Source organism: Mytilus edulis, chromosome 12, assembly GCF_963676685.1.
Source record: "Mytilus edulis chromosome 12, xbMytEdul2.2, whole genome shotgun sequence".
Classification (NCBI taxonomy): domain Eukaryota; kingdom Metazoa; phylum Mollusca; class Bivalvia; order Mytilida; family Mytilidae; genus Mytilus; species Mytilus edulis.
In genome coordinates this window covers 41,482,304-41,506,417 of record NC_092355.1, presented here as the reverse complement: position 1 = coordinate 41,506,417, position 24,114 = coordinate 41,482,304, and the positions used below count along the sequence as shown (strand labels likewise).

Genomic DNA, 24,114 nt, shown 5'->3' with positions numbered 1-24,114 from the left:
AGGACAAATGATTATAAATCACTAAATGAAGCTGATTAATTTATTGCTCCTTTGTGTCCAGTGGCAAATATGGCATGCATATTCACGACTAGATTCAAAGTGGATCAATTTGAAGTTAATGTTTTCAAATTTAGAGTGGCACTTTTTACAATAAGGCAGAGCGTTCGCTAGAGGTAAAACGTATGCCGTAATAGAATAGATTTGAACCATAATGATCGAACTCGTAAGTTAAGCCCTTGAAATTGTAAATTAAGGTATTTTGCTGAGTGTTTTTTCCTAATCCTATTTCGGACCCCCCTGATGTTAAGAGGGCGTATCTAATTAGTCATGCCCGATTAACTTTAATTCAATTGAACCTCAACTTAAAGACCTACATCAGGTAAATAAGTTCGAGGTACAATAAGTAGACAATAGAAATCCTTTGTGAAATAAGATCGTCCCAGGTATCTTAGAAAATAAATTTGCGTTGAATAACAATGAAAAATGCACGAGCAGGTTTGTAAGTTATCATAAGATCTTGCATTCTGATATCTGGTACATATATATGACAATGTATACAGCTTCTCTTAAAATTCCAATTATAAAACTCGCATATGTTTCAGTTTTCCCGCAAATTGCAATAATACAAATACAACAAATAATTTTTTAAAGCAAAAATAACTATACATTGTAAGGTGACTAAAGTCTGACAATTTCGATATGTTCATGGTACCATACATAGTGTCCCGTCTGAACCCGAGTTTCTACTGTGTTTTTAAAAACATGTTTTTCATACACAAGAGTTTGTTTATTAAAAAAAAAAACCAACTTCTTTCAGCAGCTTACAAATTGAATTTGCGCCTCAAAAAATAAATTGTTGTTTGCTTCTGGCGAATAAGTTTACAAACACATTTATGTTGACAGTTTCATAATCACCTGAATACTAGTACGTCATATCAATAAAGTTAAAATGAGTTGTTTTATTGCTTATGGAATTATAAGTCTCAAGATCGATTAATCTGTATTACTTATAATGTAATAAGATACATCGATATAAGGGTAGATCAACAAGATACTTCCCTTGCTAAATAAATCCTTTAATTCACTCATCGGTACGTTAACTTTGATTGAGACGAACATAAATTTGGCACGTAATCAGGGAGTATAGAACCTGTGGTGTCACACCTTTCGAAAATACAAACCTATAATTTCTAAGGTCTAGGATTATACTACATCATAATTCTCTACACGATATATACACTGCCTTTTCGTATTATTGCACATAGAAATAGACTGAAGATCATTAAAGACATTCCGGAATCTTACTTATGCACTAAATTGCTAATAAAAAAAATTGATTCAATTTTACAAAACTGTTATACATAGCTCTAAAACTAAAAGTGGGATATCTTTCTAACGACTCGATGACAACGCAATATAGAAAATGTACAAATGCATCAATAGTTTAAAAAAACAACTAATCACATTTCTTTTTTTCAGTGAGTAAGTACCAAGTTCAAGTATCAGTAAGAGAAGTATATATATTATTTTAACTGCAATGCAACACTAGTAGCTGTATTTCCGGTAAGGTAAAGTTTTTTGCCAGATTTGATGTAATATTTAACCATCGGACGTAAGTCACGAACAAAGTAGACAAAAAAAGACAAAGAGTAACACTTATCTTGTCAAGCATATATAAGAGCACAAACTATGATGGCTAAATATTTTAAAAGAAAATGTTTTTTCTATACAAGATACATTGGGTACGCCGTGGTTTAGTGTTCTAAGTATGCAAACCAGTTTATCAACAGCATATCAATACTGATGTTTTGAGATCAAATCCGGCATGTAGCAGGTGTACAAGCCGACAACCATAACTGAATAGAACTGCCCATTCTTCTATCGATGGCGGATGTTCTTTCCGGACATCACGGCTTCCTCCATAAAAAAATTGACCCTCTCCAATGAGCAACTGCTGTTAGTGTCGATAAAACAAATCAATCAAGCAATACACGACACATATATTGCAGGCCAGGCCAAGAAGACATCAATACATCTGTCGTATCAACAAATATATTTTTCATTGTACAAAGAAAGAACTTTTTTTTTTAAATAAATCTTAGAAGCGCACATATAAATGTACAACCAAAAATATGAATAAAACAATAATTCAGTTCTTGTGAACATTTCAATACAGCTGAAGTTTTGATAATTAGATACTGTTTCTGTAATTTAATATGTGAGCAAAATACAGTATTATAAACTTCAACATCTGCAGTAAAATATGATGCCTTTTCAGTCCGTAAGTGCCCGTTCATGTTATCATAAGCACTTGTATTCTGATATTTTTTTTATTCATATTGCTTTTATTATTGTTTTTTTTTTAATGAGTGCTGAAAGGTTATAAGCATTTTGTTATTTTTGGTTTGATATTCCTTTTTTCAGATACTTATATAGGTGATTTTTATAGTTCGTTCTTATGTTGTACTTTTACAGCACGGTCCAAGGTTAGGGAACGGTTGGATTTCCGCTTTTACATGTGTAACCCCGCAATATTATGTATGTATGTACCTGTCCAAAGTCAGGAGCCTGTAATTAAGTGGTTGTCGTTTGTTGATGTGTGACATATTTGTTTTTCGTTCATTTTTTGTACATGAATTCTGACGTTTGTTGTCTCGTTTGAATTTTTTTAACATTTGTGAGGGGGCAGGACCTTTTTGGGGACGTCGGGATCAGATATTTGTAAGCCTTTCGGGATCCGGGAATACTTCTTTTGAATTTCGGGATGCCGGGATTTATTTTTTTTTTTAAATTCGTGACCTCGGGATTTTATATTTCCAAATCCAGGATTTCGGGATCAGGATCCATCCGACCCCTCCTCATTTGTCATTTCGGGGTCATAGCTGACTTTGAGGTATGGGCTTTTGTGATTGTTGAGGGCCGTACGGTGACTTATAGATCTTAATCTTATTGTCATTTGGTCTTTTGTAAAGAGCTGTCTAATTGGCGACCATACCACAAATTCTGTTTTTACTATGAATTAGGATGTTTGTTTCACTTTGGTAGAGTGTATTGTATAGGGGAGGACTGTAATTTCACCAAAATATTGGCCCCGCCGCTTTTATTCTAGCCTGATCCAAGTAAGAAACCGATAGCCTTTGTTAGTCTTGTGTTTTTTTTTCTGGTTGTGCTTCATTTGTATGTTTTGGAGTTTATGGCGTCCATTTTCCTTCACTCAAATTGAGAAGGGAAATCGGAAATGTGTAATAAAACTAAAAGCACAAAAATACTGATTTCGGATAACAGACAACAACCCAACTAAAGGGCAGAAAACAGCCGAAGGGCAATAATGTGTCTTCAACACAGCAAGATACTTTCGCTTCAGCTGACCTCTTAAATAAATATAAACAAGTGGAAATGGACGTCATATAGTATATATTCTGTTAAAGGGTCAGCTGAAGCCCGCCAACGATTGCGGGTTTTCTTATATTGTCGAAGACGTATGATGATCTTGGTCTCATGCTCTCTGGTCGAGTTACTGACATGTTTTCCGTTTTCATTGTCTATTCTATTTCATTTTTTGAATATCAGTTTGATTTAGTTATGAAAATGTTAGAGATGAAAAACTGTAAGTGTACTCGGAGTTTCATCTACAGTAAAATTAATAACTACAGTCCATATATCATTGTTCATTTTTGATTTGATATCGGAAATAATGCAAGTAGTTATTGAGACTATCATATCAGCAATTGTATTGGTTGGTTGTGAAACACAAATTTGAATTACTTCGATAATATCGTATGAATTTAATATGGTGCATTTATGTCGGTCAGATAAATGCAAACGTCTTATGTATTATTGCATATTATCCTCCTTGGGAACATATGTGACTAAAAAGCCTGCACGTTTCTAATGTATAACTCATTAAAAACAACATTGCTCATTATGATCAATGTTAAACTATACAACAAATTAAACAGTTTATAACATTTGAATTACTTTAATACCAAAATTTATGACAAACGCGATAATTTTAATTTTCCTATAGTCAACTCTCCATTTCTGTGTAGCAACATCCCAGCGACACCAGCATATGGAGTATATATGTCTCAATTGGTACGTTACTCTAGAGCTAGCTCAAAGTACGTTGATTTTGTTGAACGAGGAATACTGTTTTCTCAAAAGTTGCCAAGACAGGGCTATGAATCAATCAAGTTAAGGTCATCACATAAGAAATGTTACGGTCGCCATCATGAGCTGATTGGCTATTATGACAAAAGTGTGACAGAAATCATATCTGATATTCTTCGACGGGTGCTGTACGGAGCAGGAAATGCTTACTGATTTTTAGTGGAGTTCGTGTTGTTTCTTAATTATTATATATAACTGTTGATGTAAATGTCCTTAGGTTTTTATGGGTCTTTGTTTACTCCTTGGTTTTGATTGTTATTGTCTTTGAATATATATACATTTAAAGCATTTAAGGATACACAATGACACACTGTTGTCGATTAATATATTCAACGTCCTGGATAAGTCGGTACATACATGTTTATATAAAAAACACAAATATTTTACATTGCTTTGTTTTATTGACATATTGTGTTTTAATCATTGCAAATGTCATAACACTAACCTTGAAATAAATGAAATGTGTTTGTATACAGTTATTTTGCAATAAAAGTTTTTTTTTAATGTTTATTGTGCCTTTTCATTTGTAGTTCGTGTAGATGCACCGGACAACGTATGTAAGTGCTCTTAATGTAAATAGGAAATACTCGTTCGAACGGAAAAGCAAACAAAGCAAAGTAATATATTGTCTTTAACAATTCATTGTAACGACGTGAAGTAACTCTTCAAAGAACAAAATTAAGTTTAAAACTTGATAAAGCTGAAATAATATTTGTTTAAATCAAGACATTCAAAAAATATACATGTCGAATTTAGTGAAAGCTCAGTATAGCTCTATTCTTAGAATTAAAAGATATAACAAAAATACAATGGATTAATATATATAGCAGAGCTGTTACAAAGAAAGAAGTATACATGAAAGCATATATAAATTATTAGATGTAGTCATGTTTAACAATTGCAAGTAACGAAGGATAACCATTGTTAATGTTTCTATTTAGTTACTATTCAGTACATCCTGTCAAAACTTATTTGTTGGCATTGCATATGTTTTTTCAGATCTTTTTTAACGTCTTTATACTCAAATTTTATTACATATGCACTGATTCATTCTAGAAATGACAAATTTTGTTTTGAAGAATTCTAATTGGCTTATACCTAGCTTTCTTAAAGGGCTTACCAAATGGTATTGGTTTTGATTGATCAAAATACTTTATCCGTGCTGCTGCATTAGATCACCAATATGGTTGATACTCAGTAGTTTATTTGTTTTAATATAATAACGTCAGTATAAGGACCAGAATCTAAAATGCATATACGGCATTTGTGAGAAAACAAATGGTTTGAACGAGTTGAATCATTTTATGATAATCTCAAATCTTTGGAAGGGTTATTGATAAATAATTTGATAGTACTGACGCCGTTGTGCAAGACTGTTGAAATATAAATGCTGTTCCGTTTCGACGTTTCGACTACTGTTCTGGTTAATACCCAAAGCTGGCTTTCAACTTTCATATTTGATGTTTAAAATAGTATGTTGAACGTCAATTCATATTTCAACGAGCCTCTTGCCTTTGTTCGTCTTGTATTATTTCTAATTTTAGTTTCTTGTGTACAATTTGGAGTTTAGTATGGCGTTCATTATCACTGAACTAGTATATTTATTTGTTTAGGGGCCAGCTGAAGGACACCTCCGGGTGCGGGAATTTCTCGCTGCATTGAAGACCTGTTGGTGACCTTCTGCCATTGTCTGCTTTATGGTCGGGTTGTTGTCTCTTTGGCACATTCCCCATTTCCATTCTCAGTTTTATTAAACATAAAATTTTGCAAAAAGTTTGTAAACAGGAAGTACTGCAACCAGCATGCTTAAAACTTTGTACATATTGTATAGTTTTGTTGTATCAATTTTGCATACAAAATAACAAAAATATTTTCAGAATAAACTTTTATTTAGACTAATATCTTTTTTTCTTGCAGACCGATGAGATGTATCAAAAGAGTTTAAAAGAGGCAACGCAACAAAACCTGCTTATGTTTCCAATATGTAATCAAAAGTTGTATAATATTGTTTTGTCTAAATGTGTTAGCTAAAAAAAACTGAAATTTCAATGATTAGAAACTTTCAGTTGCTGTAGTTTATACATGTATAATCAATATGACAGTTGTTTTCCGCTAGTTCTGTTTGTTGAAAACATTAATTTTGTCGATTTTTATGGACTTCGACAATTTGAATCAATTTTTGTTGTTCGGTACTTTTGTTATACAAGTTTGTTTGCGTCTCAACATAAAACACTAACTATAGTATATTTGATATTTTTAGATAATACCATTTGTTGGCACTACGAATTTACAATAGAGTGTGCATTATCTATTGTAGTAAGAGTATTAATTGTATGAGCATTTCGTTTGCACGATTGCCCTCTGTTCAGAACAAACGGAGGATTAAATCAATCACATTTTAAATATCATTGCACACCAACATTCAAAAATTAAATGGCTAATCGGACATGAGCCATCTATGACCACAAGTATAAAAACATGTTTTCAATAATTTTACAGTTCAATATAGTTTCTTTTTTTACAAATCAATGTTGAAAAAGTTAAACATGTTTAATGAGCACATTAGTTTACTACGAAATTAAAGACGTAGATTGACGTCATATTTGTTACTTCAATACCATAATAATTAACATATTCCTTTATTTATTCTAGTGGAATGGATCAACAAAAAATCTATTTTTATAAATATTTAGAAAAAAATGAGAAAGGTATTAGGGAATATACATCGAGGAGACAACAAACTGACTAAAGAGCAGACACAGCTCAATGACACCGTTTGATCTTCAACAAGTCGAGAATAATCTGCACCCTGAAGCGATCTTGAACTGGTCCCTTACATTATATCAAAATAAGAAGAAGTAGTATGACTGCTAATGATACAACATAACCACAAATGACTTAAATAACAAAGACCATCGTAATGCCTTCTTGACACATGTAAAAACAATTCAAACAAGAAAACTAACGGTCTGATTTATGTCAAAATAATCAACGAAAAACTAATATTATATGCAGCAACAACCTACAAAAATTGAATTACATGTACCTGACTAGGATGTGGCTGGATTTAACTTGTTTGAAGGTACATCCCCCCCTTACCTTGCATAGTGGTGGATCAGTGGTAAAATTTGTCATTTATGGGCTATAAATCCCAAAAAAGAATTTGTCTAACAGGTTTGGACATGTTGGAAGCGCTCATAACATTTTTGCTCCTTTCAGATTTTCTTGAATAACAACGGTTCATTAAATAATACCGGTAGACAAATCATGCATTCATTCCCTATGTATTTTTTGAAACCATATCAGCCATTTTGATTGAAACGCGGAGTCATCGGCCATATTCTTAAAACTATAACCCCAAATGGTGATTGTGACCAAGTTTGGTTCAATTTTTATCGATAGTTTCAGAGGTGAAGATTTATGTAAAAGATTTCAAATGTTAACAAAACGCTGTTGAACATTTACTATAAAGGGCAATAACTCTTTAAGGCAACAATTGACCATTTTTTTCAAGTTAAGTTATTTGTAGATCTTACTTTGCTGAACATTATTGTTGTTTACAGTTTATATCTATCTGTAAAAACTGTAAAATTAAAAACTACCAATTCAGAGGTAGTAACAGGTTTCGGCCTATTGAAAAGTCTTTACTATTGTTGCTTTTTGTAATGGGCATTTATAATTATTAAGTATATGCTATTTCCATTCTCTAGTGAGTTATTTTTAAGATAGGTAGTTTGGATCAAATGGTCATTATGAAAAAGAAAGAAATTAAAGTCCTTTGATATCCAATATAAAATTAATACCTGGTTATGTTCATTGCACCGCCGGATTGTAGACACAACGCACACTTGGGTATGACACCTACATTACTTCACATGTTTAGGATTTATAGTGATAATATAAATAATTCAAAAAGAATGCACAATTTAACGTTTTTTCTTTCCTTGTTATATGTTTTTACAATGTCACAAAAAGTAGGTTTCGTCGGCGATTATATTTAGCATTCACAGTGAGGGTATAAATCTGCTAATTTTAGTTCCAAGGTTGTGTACGATACACCCATTTTAGCTTTACCAGATAGGTCAGATTTCATAGTCATTTAATCATCGTGTAATGTACGTACATTCCCCCATTTTTGAATCTTTACAGATACTAGTTATTGGGAATCAAATGCTTTTGTCAAATATGATCTTCTTTGTCTTTTTCTGCAATGCGATGATGTAACTGAAAGATTTTGTTTTATAAAACGGTACCCAAGAGGGATATCATGACAATCATTTGGGAGACACGAGACAGTATTCAAAGTTCCGGAATTGACTCATTTTGCTGTGAATAAATTATGCGTTTAAGAATGTTCCGATATAACAAAATTAAGCTGGTTACAGGAACAGCGATATGTTCTCAAATCAAAACTGATGCATTAAAGATATGAGTTAGAACGACTGAACTTAACGGTGGCTATAATTAAATGGTTGCTTGTAACAGTGTCTTAGTTTCTGATACAATTAGGAGATATTTATTTCTGATGAGACAAATACCAACTAAAGGCCACAAGACATGCATGTAAGCAAATATAGGACACGTCTTTCAACATTTTCAAAATCAATAACATAAAGTGAGCTAATTATGGAATTTTGTGTCCTCAATGCTCTTCAACTTTGTACTTTTATAAATTTTTATGGCTTTATCATGTTTATAACTGTTTTGATCTGAGCGTCATTGATGAGTCTTATGTAGACGAAACGCGCGTCTGGCGCCTGGTACCTTTGATAACTATTCAACATAAAAATAAAAGATGTAGTATAAATGACAATGAGACAACTCTCCATCATAGACTCAATTCATTACTATTAATTTATTACATCTGTCCATCAAAATAAATATTAAAGTTTTAGCATATTGCTACTAGATGAAAGTGTGAATGGTTTGACGGATATGGATAGCGTATATCTACACTCCATAATTCCAAACACCATGCGGTCGTAAAGGTAAATGCGAGGATACATGACATTATACAGACTCGAATTTCGTCGTTTCAGACTTTAATGAATTTTGGGTAATATTTCCAAAAGTGAACATCAACACGTCGTGATTTGTTAGAAACATCCTACACAATGGAAATTCAACCAATTCATTTTAGGGTAATAACAATGAAATTACCGATCATCCTTTAGATTCTTAAACGGCCAATTCCTATAACATAACAATACATCTACGTAAAAAAAAACTTTTTAAAGATTACCTTGTTTGGCCTTATGGTAAAATACACTAGCATAACGAAAATTTTATAAGAAAGAAGACCAATGAGAGGTAGCGTTAAGTTTCAAGTCTTTTTCTGATCACTTATCTTGATCGATCATATTTTAACATTCTGTATCTGTTGTCATTTTTGCCAAATTTTCCTTGAATGTGTACCCGATTTAGAATATTGTTTTTTTTAATTTCAAAAGCTGAATCGTACATATCAGAGTTGACTGTCACCGTAATAATGTAAGCCCATCTACTTCTACTGTAAAAGCTCCCGTTGAATGAATGGCCGGCAGGCTACCTTCACCAATCGGTGTCTTAACTTTGTTGAATTTTATGACCTTGTCAGAGGTAACGTTTCCACCTTCATTCTAGGCAGTGAAGGCAACTAAAAATTAAATCATACAATCACTTTCAATAGATTCAAATTTCCATTTTAACTTACACCAATGAGAAAGAATGATACAACAACATATACATGTCGGATTTCAATAATAATAAATTCTAGTAAAGCAAAATGTAATTATAAACTATAATTGTGTCATTGGCATGTCTTAATTAATATAGTTGATGATCATGAACAGTTGGAATTCTACGTACATTATAAAATAAAGGAAATATTATTGTATAACGTTTGCTATGAGAAATTAAAGTGTATTGTGATTTTAATGCTATATCTATTTCTCGAGAAGAAATGTGAGAAAACGAGAAATGTAGTTGCATTATTATCTATACATTACCTGGTTGATTGTTATGTGTAAATGATGCTACCTAAGTATTCAGAAAAGTCATATTAGTTTCCAAACTTGCTATTTTCAGATCGAGGGCTTCGGTTAACCGTTTAATAGCTGTATCTGAAATATTAAAGTTATTATTCGGGAACACGTTTAATATTAACAAGAATCCCTATCGAAAGTATCTATAAATTAATATATAACTTATTTCATGATGGTGATGAATACCAAAAGGTATAATGATAAAGCCATTTAAAAAATTCACACTATTATTCATATAAATTATACATAGGGTTATGATACTTAAGATAACATTGGGCCTACAATGAAAGAAAAGATGTTTTCAGCATAACATTAAAAAGACGGTTCATGTATTAAGCAATAGGTCACACTTATAAATATCTATGCTTACCATTTTGGGTTTTCTTTCGGAATTCTTGTTCAACCGATGTGATGTGCCGAGTAAGATTTTGGCCAACAGTTGTGATATCCAATTTATTTTCGTTAGTTATTTTCGAAAGGGCAATAATATCCTGATGCGTCACCGTACTGCTATATTCGAGTTGGTTTACTCTGTTTGTTGTTGCCTGTACTTGCTGTTTTAAATTTCCTATGTTACCAACTTTCCTCCAACAGCAAACAGATGACGGCAATACAATGAGTGTCAGTTATAACGCTAGGATAGTTGATCGTCGTGGTGCTGTCAATCAAAAATCCATTTATGAGGTCAGAAAGTAAGCATTGGAAGAGGACGAAAAAATCTTTAGATTATGAAGCATCTCCGTTATTTAAACCACAGACTATTGAACACAACAGTACGTGACTGTAATACGTGTACTATCTACTTGTCCTATCTACCTACAGGTTGGTTTGTCCCAATTTAGCATGACTTATAATACAGAACTACATATAATTATCCTAAACACAATCAGAATGATCTCTCTTTTCTATGTCAAATTAAATTGTCCAAGTTTAACAGTGTTGAGGATTTTCAAGTTATATTTCGTCTGTGCATTATCGCAGTTTTATTCTATATAAAATGTACCTTTCATTAACAAGGTAAAACGTTTGATTTTATCAGTTTTGAGAGTGTGATTGTAAATCACAACGTAACAAAGCAGAACACTCATGAAATGAGAAGATACATTTTTCAAAATCTATTATCATGTTTTATGATCCTAGCACATAGTAATAAATACAAATTGAAATTGTCAGATAATTCAAAGTTTTCCATTGATGCGTATCGATTGTGTTTTTTATACAAAAAAGGCGTCTTACACATGAAATATTCAAGATAAAGATTAATCGTACTTCTATGTGATTTTTTGTCGACCACAAGGTTTCGATTGTGACATAATCAAATGCGACTGATCTCAGAATGTTACTCTAATAAGTAGTAACCTATTGGTGTATAAGATGTGGTTCATGTAGCTCAATTTTTTTTTATATTTCTTTATATTTTTTTATATTAGTCGTTATGTTGTCTATCGCAATCTTATGCAGACGGATCTTTTTTAATTATGTATGCTAAATAATATATTAGTTATCAGGATTATAGAGTTATGTTGATAGAAACCAATAACAAGTAATCAATTGTGAAAAACTAGAGACTATCTTGTTACAGATTCAAACTCTCTATTATTTTTCAGTAATTCAGATTTCCGAGGCACGAAGTGGAACGGGAATTAATTGTCTTCTCAAGAAAAAGTTCGAAGGTTATGATTTATTTGGGCGGAAAATATATTGTGTTAATTGATAAATGGTAATTTCTAGTTCTACTTCACTCGAGTAAACTTCAGGGTTTTTTTTCTGAGTGACATGATGGATCCGGCTATCGATAATGACGTTGAGTGGACTGCGGAGAATATATAGACAAATGACAGAACGATTGGTTGTCACAAATAGTAGGAAAGTTTTCAATTAAACTTTAGGAATTTAATCACCACAAAAGTAGATCAGACTACACAATGAGTTTCGCTTAATTATGACTACATGTTTCTACAAAAGTCTTGTGTGGACCAATACAAGTTCATACTTAAACTTACCATAGCTTTGAAGGAAGCCGACACTTGTTTGGAGCCCAAGGATTCACGTTCACTTTTCGCCAAGCAGAACATATCAGAAGGTAACACAACTGAATGACTAATGCACGTTGCTAATGATTTAAAATTATTTACTTTCTTTATAGAAATAAGAAGATGTGGTATATTTAAATTCATACGACTAATGTATAATTGGAACTAAAAGAAGGGTGTCTTGATTATGTGTTCAAACTGACTTTGAAGATATTTCATGTTAATAACACTTACAACTTACAACTCCCGTTAGAGCCATTTTAATTTGTCTGCGTTCATTCCTTTTTCTTCAAATTTCTAATGTTTTAAATTTATTTTTTGAAACCCAGTTTTTCAAATTTTTCATAATAATATGTTTTTTTTATTCCAATGAAGACAACTTTACTAACTACATTTGTTTTAGGTATGATTCAAAACTTATATGATTTATTTTTTAATCATATAAGTTTTGAAACATACCTAAAACAAATGTAGTTAGTAAGACGCGGTTTAAAAGAATACTTTTTTTTTAAATTATTAAAAGTTTTATTGCACTTTTGCTGTTAACAATTTACTCAATCTACAGCTGGAATCAAGTATCCCTTGAATTAGTTATTGAATATTTAGGGAAAAATATTCAATAAAGTATATCTATAATAGTTAGTTATATATATATTAAATCATATTAAATATATTAGAGCAGTTTTACAGAATATATACAGAATGTAAGACTCGGTTGAAAAGAACACTATTCGACATGCTATTACATTTTTGTAAATCGTTTTATCCTTTTATCATGTTAATAGAGTTAATAATATTTGTTTTTGAAAAAAACAACGTTTTATTGGCTAATGGCAAGCACATCAGTTGTATTCAACCTGAGAGTAACATCATGTAACCTAAGTATACTGATGAGCTTGACGAGGTAGTTGTTTGCACCATAACAACACTCAATGTAAACGTGTAGGGCCATTGACAATATCACAAAGTAACAAATTGTCGTCTGATTTTTTCAACAATGTAAACACAAAATTGTTTTCCAGATTACGTCACCGGGGATATGATAATTTATCATCTTTTTAATGGTATATAAATATTGATAGTCATGATCATATTAAGAATACAGTTGTGTTTTGCACTGCTTTGTGCAAATTTTAGCCAATGTTAAGCACAACTATTTGTTAAAAAAAGTTAAATAAACAAAATACCGAATGTGTAAAAAATTCAAAAACATCCTCAACCAAAATGGCAAAATTAAAAGCTAAAACTCATCAAAATGATAGATTAACAACTGTTATTGAGCTGACTTGTTACAGACATTCTCCTCTTCAGAAAATGGTGGATTTTTGTATTTCCCTTCCATATTTATTTGTAAACATATTTTATGAGTTCTGTTCCTGCATGTGACATATTTGTATATACGTAAAATAAATATTGAAGGCCTGTGTTTCCTTTCGGTATTTCTGTGGTAAAAAGAAAAATCATAAAAATACTGAACTCCGAGGAAAATTCAAACCGGAAAACTGATAATCAAAAGGCAAAATCATATGATAAAACACATCAAACAAATGGATAACTATCATATTCCTGACTTGGTACAGGCATTTTCAAATGTAGGATACCAGGTTCCGACAATTGTTTAAAAACTGTTAATGGTGAAGTAGATTTATTAATTGATTTTAAACTGATTAATGCCCAGTGATACCTATTGCATGGCGATAATTTTAACAATTAATATGTAGTTTGGACGACAAGGATGGAGGATAAAAAATAAAATCACAAAAATGAAGAACTCCGAAGAAAGTTCAAAAGAGAAAGCTTAAGGATGTACATGTACGCCTCTGAGGAGCCAAATTTCTAGAATTAAACTTTTTTTCTGAATCTGATTTTTGGGTTTATAATTGGTGAAGAAAAAATCATATGGTGGTGCGCTTTTTTCTGCTACAGCCTTTTGAAAGTACACAATTTTGATGATTATCCAATTTTTTCATCAATTTTGACTCATTTTTGATCTATCATCGTGAAAAAAAATCACAGTTTCACAATTAAACCTTTTTTCATACTCTCAATAAAGATGAAGCGGACCAATCTGAATAAATTCAACTAAAAAAATAGAGGTCGGTGTTAATATAAGAAAGTTTTATCATATTTTGATGCTTTTTTTGTGTCAAATTTATCATGTTGTCAGTTTTGTAAATTTGTGATTTTTCTCAGTTCAAAGAACAAAATGCACATTATTTCAACTTCTTTGTTATAATTAAATGATTGAAAAAAATAAATGTCTAAGAAATTTGAAAAGAAAAAGATATATGGGATGTTCATGTTTCTGGTAAAATCATTTTTTGTAACCCTCACCCATTTTCTCAAAATTTTGACTAAAAAGACTGACTAGATAAGTAATAAAATTTGAAAATTTTATTACTCAAGAAATACTTATTTGAAATACACAATTTTTTCACAGAGTTAAGTTTGATTAGGATATAAATCAAATTCATTGGTTTTTTTACATTTTGACCAATGTTTTGGAAATAATTTCAAAACGAGATTTCAATGACACTGAATGAGACTGGAACATCAGAAGAATACATCCTTAAGCCACTATTCAAACGGCAAAATCAAACACATCAAACGAATGAATAACAACTGTCATATTACAGACTTGAAACAGCATTTTCTTATAGAACATGTAGAAGTCAACAATGTGTTGTAATCTTAAGCTTATTAAATCACTATAAAAACAAACAATTATGTAACAAAGAAGCATAAAATGACAACTGTGATCTGTGGAATGCAACTAGACAAAACTTTATGAACTGAGATATTTTATTACATACGATTTACTTTTTTTTTATCGTCACTAAAGGGTCGTATGAAGAAGACACGTGAGAGGATACCATATTTTATTATTACTAAATTTGATGGGGTTATTTACTTCGGGGGCGTATACATGGTATACAAGTGTAAACTGTAAGTAACCCGTGTTACCTGTTGTGATAATGTATATATTTAAACTAGTATCTGATTAAATATTTGATATGGCATCTATATAAACAGAAATACCATTTGCTCTTAGTTATGTAGATATTATTAAACCTTAGTAAAAAACGTACATTTCAAATTTTTGGTATTGTGTATTTAATTGTAGATGATATTTTATTTATTTGTTTATTTTTAGAAAGGGTGCACATGATAAAAAGTCATTCATAAACACTATTTATCGTTCTTGATTTAAATTTAGAATACGTTGTCATGTGACATAATCACCAATCAAACTTGTGGTTTAATTTCAGTACAACATGGCTCAGGCTGCGTCTAAAACATGTGAAATTTGTGTGAATGCCCCTGGATCGCAATACTGCTTAGAATGTGAACAATATTATTGTGAAAACTGTAAGTCGCTGCATAAAAGACAGAAGTTATCGACAAATCACCAGTTTCAACACGCCTCCGAACTTATCCCGGAAGGTAAATCTAGATGTAGCCAACACAAAGAAGAATTCAACCTAATGTGTAATACATGCAATGTACCAGTATGTACAAGTTGTGTGACAGGAAATCACAATGGTCATAAATTTTCTAAATTGGTCGATGTTATTGGTCAATTACGAGGGGAAAACGAAAAGCATATTCGGGACAAGACCAATGAAGCAAATCAAAATATAACGAAAATTGAGGTTAGCTTGAAATCGTTTGATAATGATGTAGAATCTGTCATAAAAGCTATCACCGATCAAAGCAACAATATTAAACGCATGGTTGATAAATCTGTTTCTAAGATGATTGCCTTAGTAAAAGAACAATCAACGAAGGAGAAAGATAAACTTATGAAGATTTTATCTGCTGCTAAATCCACACTTGTTGCTGGACAGAACTTAGATAGAAGAAGACGGGATCTAGATAAAACCAGACCGGATGAAACTATGGTACAACAAATTAATAAGATGAAAGAAGAGATCAGCAAACTAGATATTGACTCTCTTCCCGAGTTTCAAAAAATATCATTCGATAGTAAAGCAGTTACTGAGGATGACATTAAGCAACTAATCGGTTCATATACTTTAAGGTAAATATCTAAATTTATGTTTTCTGCTTTTTCGAAAACCGCGAATGACCGTAAAAAATATCTTAATGTTTATTCATAGTGTCAAACTATTTAAAATTGAAAACAATTATTTCAAGCTTTGAGTAAAAGACCGAAATGTCTTGGTCCAGAGATCTCCATCAACAAGCCATTCTTTATATTAACAGTATAAACTATTTATCTAAAGGTAGTAACTAATGATCATTACTATGAATACTTAACCGAAATATCTTTCTAAAACAAATCAACAAAGAATTATTATTTCGCTTTCAGTTGTTTTCTTTATGACATTTGATTGCCTTATAAAATTATCAGGTGTTTTTACTTCAAATCGAAACGGACTCATGCGTTTTCAAGAGTAACACTATTTTTTATGTCATGACAATTCTTAAATTTTTAGGTTTCGTCTCTTATTTTCTATAATGTAGTCTTTTTTCTTTCGTCGATTTTTTAAAGCTGTATGAAACATCTGTATATTTACCATTTTTCAAAGCGTCATCTCAAAGAAATATCAGGATAACTGCTTTAGTTCGTCAGTTGCGCTTTTCGTATACACAAGTACCCTGGGTTTCAAAACTTTTTGAGATTTAAATCAATCAATCATACTTTTTATTAAAAAAATGAATAACAAATCTTTCTAAAGACATCTGTGAACTGAAGTAGAAAATCAAGTATGTTTCTTATATTTGTAGATCTAAGTATACATGGTATAGATAGGCTATTTTCACAAATTAAAATTGAAAAAAGTGAAGCATGTTCAATGAGGACAAGAGTCTACAATAAAATTAAAGACACAGTTTGACTTCTCGCAAGTCGTTTCATTACCACAATAATTCATTATAAACTATAAAATGTGAAAAAATAAAATAATACACCTATTACTTATTTATCCACCCATATGTCATAACAACTCATAGTTTTGTAAACTTTACAACAATATTCTACTTTCATTGATAATAAAAGTCATACACGAGTCCGTATCTCATTTTTTAATATTTAAATAAGGAATTAGTTGTGTGAAAAAAACCCCTTAACATATTACTTTCATACCCAGCATATATCATAATATCTCAGAGATGTCTTATCTTTTTTTCATTCTACTTTTATTGGTAAAAAAAAAATCATACATAAATCTGTATCTTTTTTTTAAAATAAGCAAGTTTTCTATATATTGAAAAAATATATAACTGTTAAAAGAAATATAATTAACATATTTCCTATACATTCAAACAGAAATTGACAAGAAGAAGTTTTTAAAGACATTTATTGTCATTTCGAAAATGATGAAACAATCTTTTTCATTTTAGTGGATGTTTACCAGTCAAAGAAAAAGACTATCCAAAACATGGAAGGCTACTTAGATGTCCAAACTGTGGGCAAGTTCCGAAAGGAAATTAAATTGATCATTAATTGTGACAATGGTCCATACACTTTAGAGACATAAAGACTTAAAACATTAATCAGTACTTGAATGAGACTGGTATCAAACACAATAGACAGAAATATATCTTGTAATATGTATATAACTGTAGTCAATTACATCATAATGTCTTGCATTAATGTACAGAAATCTGGTTTTTTATATTATGCGTTAATTGAGTGACTGTTTTCAAATACATGTAGTGTAAACAAATTAATTTCGGCACATTTTTTTAAGCCGTTTCATTTGATGTCGTGGCAAACTTGTAGGCTTTGTAAAGTTATTCAACAGACGATTCTGAACTGCGTGTACTCGCCTTGTTTTTGACTCAGAGAAAATCAATTGCATTTTAAAATATGTTGATTTACAGTTTTAGCTATATTCTCAATATAAACGATCGATCAGACATTTGTGTAGCTTAAGTTGGATAGCGTGTCTTAATTTAAATCCATAGAGTTTAATAATTTGTCAAAATGTAGTTTTTATCAATCTTTTTTCAAAAATATATATAAAAAAAACCTTTTTGGCATGCTACAGGTTGAGCAAAATTGTCAAATTTTGTATACACGGAAAATCCATTTTTTTGTGATAAAAAGAAAACTTACATTATGGAATTTTAAGATAAAACGCGATAGCTCTTCTAAAATGCTTTCAGATTAATAACAAAATGGGTCACCGGACCTATTTTATTGCTTCAAATCACTTCATTTGAGTTAGCTCTCTCCTACCATCTGAGTTATCTCCCTTTATGCAGCAAAGTTGAAAAAATGAATCAATCAAATCATTTTTTTCTTCAGAAAATACATCCGTAAAAATGATAAAGAACATAATTTTCTATATGAACAATATGAAAAGTTTTACACATGAATTACATATACTACTCTCAAAATTTGCAAATTTCATTTTCAGATCTTTTCTTAGTGTTTTCTTTTTGATGTTAAGATATACCCGCCCCGGTCACTCTGTGTTTTTGTTAGATGTATTTCTATATGTATCCATCTGATGAGTAAGGCCTTTTTCAACTGATTTTTATAGTTTGTTCGTATGTTTTACAGTTACACAACTGTCCCAGGTTAGGGGGCGCTAACCTGTTTAACCTCGCAACATTTTGTATATGTGTGCCTGTCATTCAGTGGTTGTCGTTTGTTGTTGTGATACATAATTGTTTTCGTTAATGTTTTTGTACATAAATTAGGCCGTTAGTTTTACTTGTTTGAATTGTTTTACAATTGTCATTTTGGGGCCTTTTGTAGCTGACTATGCGGTTTGGGTTTTGCCCTTTGGTGAATCCCGTACGATGGCCTATAGTTGTTACTTTCTGTGTCATTTGGTCTCTTGTGGAGAGTTGTCTCGTTGGCAGTCACACCACATCTTTTGTTATATGATTTCCCTGTATTTTCACAATTTCTTTTTATTCTTCGAGTTTTTATATTTGCATTTATGATGAGAGAGTTGAAATGTAGTCGTTTGGTTCCACACAACAAAACGGGACATAATACATGTATTAGCTAAACTCTGATTAACTTTGTTTCACATAAAACTAGTAATTTATGTTATACCTCACATCCCTAAGATTCAGTGCGATAGAATTGAAGCTCTATTAGATCGGTCTTTAAATAATAAGCCGTGTCCATTGAAAAATCAAAGAATGTTTCATATAATATCATATTTGAAACAAAAAACAAGTTAAACTTGATTATTTATATACAGGGTAAATAGTGATCGGTAGTCTTTTAATTAAGTAGTCTATTAACAGGTTTTGGAAAGCTATGAAGTTTGAGTTTGTTCTTTTTCAAGAACAGGAATATTGTAATGTCATGTTAAAACTTGTTGGTTCTCGAGGGCATTATAAGATGCATATGCTGCAGTTCAGTTCTGTGGTATTTACATATGTCAGAAATAGAGGTACAGCAGTTAACATCGTGTTATTAGCTTAATCACTATAAAAGCAAACAAATATGTAAACGAAAAATTACCATGACACAATAACACAATGACAGGATGCGTAAGTACAGATAGAGCCACGTCATATGCAACAAAGAATCACAAAAAATGTATATAAACAAAGTATTAGCTCGTCGGGCATGCCCTTTAATACTAAGGCTTTTCTACCTCAGGCATAGATTACCTTAGTTCTATTTGGCAAACTTTGAGGAATTTTGGTCCTCAATGCTCTTCAACTTCGTACTTTATTTGGCTTTTTAATTTTTTTTGGATTCGAGCGTCACTGATGAGTCTTTTGCAGACGAAACGTGCGTCTGGCGTACATACAAAATTTGGTTCTGGTATCTATGATGAGTTTATTCATAAAATGTTATCTATGTTTTGCTTTGCAACCACTAATTCTCTATTCATTATTACTGTAATGTGCTTTATTTCTATTTTTTGCCACTGGTCCAAAATTAGTTTAAAGCAATGATATATCACATAATAACAATATGAATGAAGACAAGAGTCAATTAAATGCAACAAAAACACAAGGATTAGAAATACAAATTGATTAACTATTTTACATTATCACATGTGATATACATATATATTGAAAATCAGTTATTTCAAATTAAATATATTTATTATCTTTTAAGGAAACAAACTATTCAAACTGACAGATATAAGTAAGTATACTATTAATATTTCTACAAGCATAAACGAATAGAAGAGTTAATGCTAACTTTACTCAACCAACTGTGTCTTCTTTCTCCACGCCCCAATCACACCTGTGCATTTTAATATTTAAAGCGTTTATTGCCGCAGCAATATTTATGCTTTTTTTTTATGATATTATTAATCTTCATCTTGCTTTAGACCAGTAGAAAATGTACATTAATATGACAAGCATAATGTATTATGAGTCAACTTTGTATAAAAATGAAGAAACACTTTTGGTTGTTAAAATTTCCTAAATACACTTGGAACATCCTAAACGTAAACCAACTTTAGTGATCCAAATAATGGAGGGATGTCAACAAGTACTCGAATATTAGATTATTGATCGATTGTACATCGTATCGAATACCAAAAACCATGCATACTCGACTAGTCGGTTTCTTTTTAGAATATTGCTGTCTTCGTCGTATTAAATTGATAATTCTGAAAACATTTTACATAAATCTAAATAAGCATCAGTGATTAATCATACTAGTTAAAATAATACTTTATATTTTATTGTCCGTAAATACGTAGGCTATATATACCGGGGCAAACACTTTACACTAAACATGTTTTAGGCGGGGTCAGAAATTTACAATTGCTAGAGGCGTCCCTAACATGACCATTTCCGATCAAGATCAAGATCCTGTCAATCGAGGTTGGAAATTTAAACTTTAAAAATATTTTGTAAAAACAATTATTTAAGCACGACAACAATCAAATATTTTTCACGATTCTACCTCATTCACCGAAATTGTCCTGGTTATCCCGTTCTCCATCCGATTCTGATCCGATTTGTACTTATCGCATGGTTAAAAACGACTGAATCGGCCTCAAAAGTGTCACGATTCTACCGAATGTGAACCTACAGAGATTAAACAGTGCACTGACTCTGAGGAAAGATATCCATTAGAAACGGTCGCCTTATTCAGGATGGTCATTGCAATTAAATTGCTTTCGCTGGAACTATTTGTATCGTCTTCTGTAATTGTTAGGATTCTGACGTGGATATCATTACCGAATATGATATTAATAACTGGAGTGTTCCGGAATGATTTCGGCAAAGACGGTTCGCATTCAACCTCACTTGACCTTTCCTAATCCGTAGGCATCTGTTACGCATGTATACGACTTTGATCAGATGATTATAGGACATTCCAGATTCCTCAGAATAGAAACCCGACTGTTCAGCTTTTTGTGTTTTAGAACTGTTTGATATTAAACGGGAGCGATAATCGGCACTGTGTGAATGCCGTTTTAGCCATTCCGTCACATCGGTACCGTCACACCAAACAGTTTCGTCTGCAAGTCTGTAATTTACAAAGTTGCTAAACCGACTGTCCCTAATAATGGTTGACAGGAAAATGTTTCCAAATAGAATAAATTTGGAGCCTCCATTTGTGATCATTAATTAAAAGTTAAACGTCTAATCATTACGCCTTTGTTGATATGAAACATGTAAACATGTAAAAAAAATGTGTATTTTTTGTTATAAATTTCAAATAGGTTTTTATTTATTCATATTGCTTATCCGAATTGACATCCCCTAATATAAAGCATTTAAAAATATTTAAAATGCATTTGGTATGCGTTTACACTATGGTTCAACATGCATACAGATCAAGGTATTTTAAAAAAACGTCTTTTGTTTTGCGTGTTTAAAACAGTTTTTGTAAATCATCCAAATCATTGATCTATATACAACCATTACAGAATTTGAATCACATAATGTACGACATAATCTTTTAATTCATTGAATATATACTTGGCTATCGTAATTATAAGAACTTGTATTCTGATATCTGGTAAATATATCCGTCCGTTTGTAGCTGCGCCAAAAACATTTAAACTCGCGTCAGTGTACATATTTTTATCCAAAAAGCAATAATAAAACACCAAATAATTTCTGAATTTATCCTAACTGAATTTTGTAATGTCAAGTCTGCCAATTTTAACATATTCATTGCGTTATACATAGTGACATCATTAGTGACCTGTCTGCAGTCAAGTTTCTATTCCTCCTGTACTACACACATATTAATAACACTTAAGGTAGATTCATGGTATACCGCCATCTTGGATTGAAGAATCACAGTAAAAAATCGGTCTAGTTATTTGCCTAAATCTGCAAATTTGGAGACAGATTTGCAATTTGATGGTTAGACTGTTTAATAATATAAAGAAAACTTGGCAATTTATTGTATAATTCAAAATAATTAAACAAATATGATTTTATTTTGCTTTTTGAATCATTTTTTTCAAATGAGCCATTTAAGGGAAGATAACTCTTTTAGTAAAAAATGTATACTGGATAGATAGGGAATTTTTTTCTTTTTACTTGTAGCAAGAAAACAAGTTCGGTGACACCATTTTTTCTTTTTATTTTCTTAAAACATATTACAAAACCTATCTTTTCACAATTTATTTCAAAATTCTATCTCATAGATTATTTTTTATGCACACAATTGTGTTTTTCCATTATCAATCTAACCAAATTTAGGCAATTTTCAACGACTCATAGCTTGAAAAATAGCACGGTGACCCCTACTTTTTATTATATTTTTGAAAAGAGCATATTAAAATCTTCATTCTGGCTAAGTATAAGAAAATTCTGTCTCAAAAAAGATTTACTTATGATCTACCTTAATAGTTTGTTTACTATAAATATCGTTTTTCTTATTATTGCACAAAGATATAGAGTGAAGTTTATTAAAAATATTTTGGAAACCTACTTTAACACGAACATTACTAATTTTAATTTAAAAATAGTAGATTAATTCTTAATGAACTGGTATATATAGCTTTAATTCTGAAAACTGGACATTTGCCTTCGATCGGATGACAAATTAGCAACATAGAAAAAAATACAAATTCATCATTGATTGTCAAAAATTCTCATACTACAATTCCTTCTTTGTCAGTGTGTAAGTAGCAAGTTAAAGATTAAAATAGAGACTTATATACACATTTACTGTAATGCATTACTGCGTGGTACCTTTCCGGTTAATTAGGAAATATTTCCCAACTCGATATAATATCAACCATCGGCTGTTAATCACGACCAAAAATAACAAAATAAAATGACGCCATTTTAGAAGCATAACACTTATCAAGCATATACAATAGCAGAGACTATGATGGTTAAAGTTAAGAAGGCTTTTTTTTGAACAAGCTACACATTACTAGTGTCAACGTGATGATCGTAACTGCAATTACGATGATCCCAATATACCAGACACAACTTCACGGAAATTTAAAAGGCCGATTTCTCAACTTTAATATCTTATATACAGATTTGTATAATTTCAAGGAAAATCTTTATAAACGTTGTCATTAATTGTGTGTTTCCTGTATGACGGACAGTTTCATATAAACATCGATACGCCATATCCATCAAGTCAAAAATATCCCTCAAATTAAACTTAAGTTTTGTTATGCTAATATACGTCGCAAGATCGATAAACAGTTATTACTTAAAATGCAATAATATGCAAAAATGTACGGGTAGATTCAAAAAGAAACTTCCCTTGCTTTAGAAATCCTTTAATACACTTATAGGACGTTAACTTTCATCGAGACGAGAAAAAAAACATGACACCTTATCAGGAAGCATAGAACATGTCTTGTAACACATGTAAAAGACCAAACTATAATTTCATAGGTCTGAGGTTGTAAATCATTAAACATCTGTACACCATACATAAAAATGTATGTGCCAGTCGACAAGGCATCGAAAATGTTTGTTTCAGTAGATTCAAT

The 24,114-nt window shown here is 31.2% G+C and overlaps 2 protein-coding genes across 2 annotated transcripts in view; both read left to right on the top strand.

Annotated features, from left to right (window-relative positions):
• The window catches only part of LOC139497626 (E3 ubiquitin-protein ligase TRIM71-like), a 178,682-nt gene that overhangs the window by 19,037 nt on the left and 135,531 nt on the right, over nt 1–24,114 (top strand). The gene's annotated exons all lie outside the window — the stretch shown is intronic.
• Nucleotides 15,463–17,684, top strand: LOC139499266 (E3 ubiquitin-protein ligase TRIM71-like). Its single transcript, XM_071287938.1, has 2 exons — nt 15,463–16,268; nt 17,594–17,684. Exons 1-2 carry the CDS (start codon nt 15,502–15,504, stop codon nt 17,682–17,684), a joined length of 858 nt encoding a protein of 285 aa, XP_071144039.1. The 5' UTR covers nt 15,463–15,501.